Genomic DNA, 6,401 nt, shown 5'->3' on the forward strand with positions numbered 1-6,401 from the left:
CATATCTTCCGTTGCAAAATTCTTTTGAATGAATCTTTTAAGTTCATTATAACTCTATTTTGACACTTTTCTTCCTCCCCTTTACAACCCTGAGAGCTACCCTCTTGACTACACCTTTTGGCTGCATGTTGAGGGAAGGGCTGCAGTGTCTGCCATCCAAACACCGAGGTCCAAGGAGGTCCCTAATTTTTATTTTGAGAAAGCTCGGGGTTCATTATAACTTATTAATATATGAATGTACTCATATATATTATTTTAAATATTCCTAATTTTTATTTTTTGAGAAAGCTCGGGAATTTAAAAATTATGTTTTGTAACTATTTTTGAAGAGGTCTCCAGTGGAGACAACATTGATTATATATTAATGATCCTCTAACATCTTTGTTATATTGTGTTGATTGAGTCAAGTCTGTCTTCTTTAAAGTTTTGAAATAATAAAAGTACTAGCACATCCTTTTCAACCAAGGTACTGGAATATAACAATAAAATCCCGAATTAATGTGAGAAAAAACGCCATGATAAAGGACTACATACGCAGCGGGTGCCAGTCCTTCCACTGCTTTGAAGCCATTAATGCCACTAAGAGTGGCTATATTAACTATTAATAGAGCTCGGACACACATCTATTTATAGCATTATTTTTTTTGAAATTCTATTATTAATTAATAAGTTATAACTTCTTGAAGTTTAAATTGAACCTCTCGGTATTTCTATCATTTTAATCTTTCAAAATTATAATTTCTTTGAGAACCACTTCAGTCAAAAAATTAAATGCAGTTTAAATATCGTTTTTTATATTGCAAAGAGTATTGATTTTTTTTTTTTTTAAATTTATATTGATAAATGTTTGGAAGCCACTGGAGAACACTTGAATTCGAGAGGACATCAGAAATCTGCTATGAACAGAGTCATGAATACGTCTAGAGACCTTTTTCCCAACGAGTATATGTGAAGGAATTGTCTCAAGGATATTAGTTCTTTTCATACAATTCTTGACGACATTACGGGCCAATATCCGAGTTGAGGTTCTCTCATATTTTTTTTTTTTTTTTAAAGTTCTTGAATAAAATAACTCGATAAAGTCGAGATCCTTCTCTTCATCCGTCAAATATTTCTCACTTTGCGTTATTTTACTTGACGCCCCGAAATTAGTTCCTCATTACTAAAAGGTTGCGATAATTTAATTTCATCTTTCCTCTATGGCTGTCTCCCATTTCGATATAGAATGAGAAAGTATCACCTGTGGGCAAACTTATATAGGAGACTCGAAATCGATTAAATGGTACTGTAAACATCTTGGTTTTATTGGGTTGGTTGAGTCAGTCTACGGTAACTTCTCATGAAACATATTCGTATAAGAACAATTTGTGTAAACCATTTTTGTATTAAAACAATTTTGTATAAAACCATTTTTATAAATTTATGAGGAAAGGGGCATAGATGTTTGCGGTTTTTGAGGTACCTCCGATACTTAAGTAACTACTAAGAGCCCCTCACAATCCCCCAATTGTATTCCGAAATATGGGTGTTTTTTCGGTTACCGCCCACTCCTAAACAGGATACAACCCACCGCCGATATTTGAAGAAACTACTAAGAGCCCCCCAACTCTGTTTATCATTTGCATTAAGTAGCATTTAATGCAGGTATTAAGTTTCTTTTATTCTAAAACCATTTTTAAAAGTTTAATCGAGATTTAATGGAAATTATTCAAATGATAAACACTGATATTTGATTTGAATTAAAGTAATTCGATCTTAAAACCCTTTAAAATTACTAGATTTATTCAATAAATTTTTTTTTATTGATTTGGGACGATAAAATTAGGATAATTAGAGAAATACCTCTTATTATTTCCATTGTAATACTTTAATTTGTATCTACAATATAGAAATATGATTCTATTGCGATGTGATAACATATTTTAAATGCATAGCAGTGTCATATATATATAATAATAATACTAGGCATTAGAAGGATAAATTTATGATTGACAGTAAGAAAATGGCCGATATCAACAATACTGACGTCACATGAGAAGACTCTATTTGAGATTTATCAGTTTATTTTTTTGTTTAAAATCAGTTTTGTTTAACACGTGACATATATTTATCCATCAGGTTATTTTTAGTCTAAAAAAATATTTTATTTAATTATATTTTATAATAATATCTCATACATTTTCCATAAGTATATGATCCTACAAAATATTTCATTATTTTAATAAATATATCATCACTTATTAAGAAAAATTGTCAAAAACACTTGGGATTCTGACATGCTCGTTTTCTTATTGCAAAAGTTATCTATGCCATAAAATCTTCATACTTGTTATAATCTTTTATATTTATTCAATCTTAAATAACGTTATTACATATTATATTAGTCTATAAATGATTGCTTTTCTATTTAATTGAATAAAAACTCGTTTAATTAAATGATTTAATAATGGAAGTTAAATAAATATTGATATTTTTTTTTTCAAAATAAAACACTTATCTTTTTTAATTTTTTATGAAGTTTGTTTGTTATAGTTTCATAGTTCAATCGATAGATACACTTCAAACCATGATTTGAATTGATTATCAAGGAGTGGTATAACTTATAAGCACCAAAGATTGTTTCTTACAAATAACTTCTTCTTGGTGATTGAAACATAATGAATGAGTATTACAATGATCTTGTCCTTATGGTATTTGATCATGAAATTAAAGAGGTATGATTAATTATTTTATCAGTATATTCTCTATGTATATTCTTTAATAGGGTAAGAAGGTCAGTGGCAAGCTCTCAGATAAGGAGAAGGTCAAATTAAATAACGGTGATGACTCTGAAATTCGAAAGAAAGAGGAACAACTTAATAAAATGAGGGAGGAAAAAAAACGTCAGGAAACCGAGGTTAAACGACGTGAAGAAGACATTCGAAATAAAGAATTCGAAATGAAGAAAAAAGAAATTGGGATTCTTCGTAAAAAAGAAGAGAAAAAAAAGTTAGAAGAGATCCAAAAACTCGAGAGCCTACGAGAAGAAGAAAGTAAAAAGATTCAAGAGGAATTTGCCATGAGGCAAAGGCTATTACAAGAACAACATGCAAAAAGAGATTAAGATGCTTAAACAAAGAGAAAAAGAGGTGGATGTCTTACAAAAACACACATCCTCAAGTAAAGAAGTACAGACTGAGAATATTTCTACAGAAAATAAAATAAAGAAGCTCCAGGAATTGTATTTAAAGAAATTAACACAACAGCAAATTGATCAGAGTCGATTAGCAGGTGAGCAGTTTGCAACTGAAGAGAAGCAAGAAAAACTGTTTAAAAATTTAAGACATATAGACAACCCACATATTCTAGACCGCAATAAAAGTAATAGTTGCTATAAAAATCAAGAAGTAATCGTCGAGACTTATGAACAACAGTCAGATATGTGTGAAGTAGATGTTGAAGAGCCAAATAAGAATATAACTACAGAAACTTATATGAGAAATGTCTTTTCAAATACAGATGACCCTCGTAGAAGCATCTTGAAATATCGGAACAAGGGAAATCAGACGGATTTTTCAATACAAAAAGAAGGGCGCAACATTTCTTCATACCTTCCTAATATCGAAAGTGGAAATGTAAGAAGTAAGAGACAAATATTTTTAGAAAAATCGACGGCCAAACAAAATACGCAAAATGAACCAAGTGAGCATGTTGGAGAATGGATCAAGTCTATGAGTACATCTGAGGAAAACAGGCATTTTAAAGATGCCATGACTCAAACAAATGAAACCAGACCTTTCAATATGGTCAACGCCATGTCTGAAAGTGCGTTATTTAATTACATGGCATCAAAAACACACAGTAGACGACATTCAGATGACATTTACAGTCAACCTGAAAGACCAAATTTTAAAAATACGTCTTTACCTCTACCAACTCCATCCCGAAACAATAACGCAGAAGGTTGGAAAATGTACATGCCGACTACATCTTTTAAAGATGAGAGTTTAGATAATAAAAACACACAAAATATAGTCTTGGATCATTTTGTTGAAGAGAAAAAGAAGCATCAAAGTAGATCGTTATCAAGAATAAAAAACATTGACTATCAAAATTACAACACTACAGAAGTAACTATAGATAGAGGAACTCCCATATCCACGTTGAAGATATCCGCTCCAATGTATTCGCCTCTCATCATAAATGTTCCAGATGTTATTTCGTTGTCTAAAGGTAATCCATCAACCCATAACTCTATATATTTTGATCAAAAGGGTCCAAATCCCTTAGTCGTACCAGAAATGAAGTTGAAGAGCCCATATACAAAATATCATACAAACTCAACTCCTCGTGATAGTTTAATAAAGAAAGATCAATATCAGCGTTATTATGATAATAGAAACAGCTCATCCCACAATATTTCTAGAATTAATCAAACCAGTAAATCAAATCGGAAGGAAGACTTTAAATATGAGGAAGAACACACAATAACAGAGGTCACTGAAGAAGATTCCAATTCAGAAAACTCGTTTGAAAGTAAAACAGAAGGGCAAGATGAGCAGGATTTGGATGAAGAAGACGAGCATGAACTAAATGCATGTGCAAATAATCAACATTCTCCGAATACAAATGATGAAAAAACTTACTTTATTCCAGAGCAACCATCACGACCAGCACCTCGACGAATCAGTCATCTTAAAACTATGGACTCTTAAAATACATTTTTGTCATGTATCGTCTATGAATTTTTATTTGATCATATTATTTTCTATCGATTGATGCAAATTTACTTTGAGTTTTATAAAAGCTAAAGATGCAATGAATATTATTATAAAATAACTTCTGAAAACTATTAGTTTAAGCGTAGTCTAAAACGTATTGGTAAGTTTTGATGAGATTCTTCAAAAATAGCGTTTAATCAAAGGTTTGAATGTAAAGTTGTATTAAAAATAGAACTGAGGAAATAGTCAAACGACCGAGGTAGGAAAAAATTCAATTAAAAGTAATTAGTAGTATTGACTAATGAATTACGACTTTACTAAGGGGACATTTATAAACCACGTGGCAAATTATGGGAAATTTCGCTTAAAACTAAGTCTATCCTTGTTGGAGTTTTTAGGGCCAATGTTATTTGAACAAAGTTAGGCAATAAGAAAATCGTTGGATAAACACAGCAATAACCAGACCTGAATATTATACGTCTTCAAAAGCGTGAGGGCCTTTTGAATTTGGCAATCCTTATAAAAATTATAAAACTATGAGCTGTCATGATTATTTTTTCATTCTTGTGGAGAAAACATATCACAATTCATACTTATTAATCATATTTAAATAAGTAACGTATAACTACGAATTACATATTGATTATTTTAATAAGTTTTAGAAACGTGTAAAGTGAATTCGTGATGCAGTTTGAGACAAAGTATTGACTTTAGATTTGGGTTTGAAAGTACAATAATTCATAACGTTTCTTGTTTTAATAAATAAAGTTGTGTAAAATCATTAAATAATAAAATTGGAACTGTAGAACCTGAAGGTAAATACATCAGCCATTTCCCCTATTTCTGGAAAAGCAGAACACATTGCAATAGAATTATTTCCTTTATCTGGAAGTCTTCATTAGCATTGGATATGATGGAACTGCAGTAAATACGTTGCTGATATTTTTTAAAACAAAACTTGTAATCATTGGATAAGTTAATGAGATAAGGAAGACCCAAAAATAGCTATCTAAGGGAACAGCCAACACTGCAATTATGGAAAGCTGTCGAGTGTCTTTGGTTCCGTCTATTACATAGTTTTGAAATAAAATAATATTAATTAATTTTATATATGTTTTATTTTAAACAAATTATAGTTTCTTGAATGGAAAAATAACTAATATTGGACTTGTATGCACAATGAAAAGTGTCTTTTAATAAACGTAATTCAAAAATTTATTTGCATATATATATATAAAAGGTACATTATATGGAAAGAAAAATGTATTTCAACATTATTAATTGCATTATTAATGAAAAGTAAAATTTCTTAGGAATTTATAACTTTTTTACCATAAGACATACACTATAAAATAGTACAAATATGCATATATTACAAAACTATACATACATACGTCAAGGAACACGACCACACAAAGGGGTATATGTGCTACTAAGAAGAAATTGATCTCCAGTCCTACTTGATTATATAGTTATTCTCAATAATTTGTTTCATTTTTTTTACATTTCATCAATTGAGAATACAAAAAGATCATTATCCTCTGCATGCATGGCATGGTATCTCGTATGATAGCGATTGACATCTGATAATAAGGTGAGTTACTTCGAGTTATTTCATACAAATATTCACCCATTACACTTATATTTTCCATTTGCTCAGATCGTCCTCATGTTTTGCAAAGTAGTAGGTAAAATAGGTTT

General features: G+C 30.4%; 1 protein-coding gene across 2 annotated transcripts; it reads left to right on the plus strand.

The window, feature by feature from the left end:
• The first annotated feature begins 2,422 nt into the window (after positions 1–2,422).
• On the plus strand, positions 2,423–4,802 carry LOC121131413 (uncharacterized). 2 transcript variants are annotated; one of them, XM_040726862.2, is made up of 3 exons: positions 2,423–2,714; positions 2,765–4,212; positions 4,270–4,802. In XM_040726862.2, exons 2-3 carry the CDS (start codon positions 3,087–3,089, stop codon positions 4,692–4,694), a joined length of 1,551 nt encoding a protein of 516 aa, XP_040582796.1. In that variant the 5' UTR covers positions 2,423–2,714; positions 2,765–3,086; the 3' UTR covers positions 4,695–4,802. The 2 variants fall into 2 exon arrangements, with proteins under 2 accessions (XP_040582796.1, XP_071750047.1); XM_071893946.1 differs by having other exon boundaries at positions 2,427–2,714; positions 2,765–4,802.
• The last annotated feature ends 1,599 nt before the right edge of the window (positions 4,803–6,401 follow it).

The sequence above is a fragment of the Lepeophtheirus salmonis genome, unplaced genomic scaffold (assembly GCF_016086655.4).
Source record: "Lepeophtheirus salmonis unplaced genomic scaffold, UVic_Lsal_1.4 unplaced_contig_5565_pilon, whole genome shotgun sequence".
Lineage (NCBI taxonomy): Eukaryota > Metazoa > Arthropoda > Copepoda > Siphonostomatoida > Caligidae > Lepeophtheirus > Lepeophtheirus salmonis.

What these genes read in the sequence shown, in the direction of transcription:
- LOC121131413 (XM_071893946.1), top strand. Translation starts at nt 3,087, where the DNA reads ATGCAAAAAGAGATTAAGATGCTTAAACAAAGAGAAAAAGAGGTGGAT.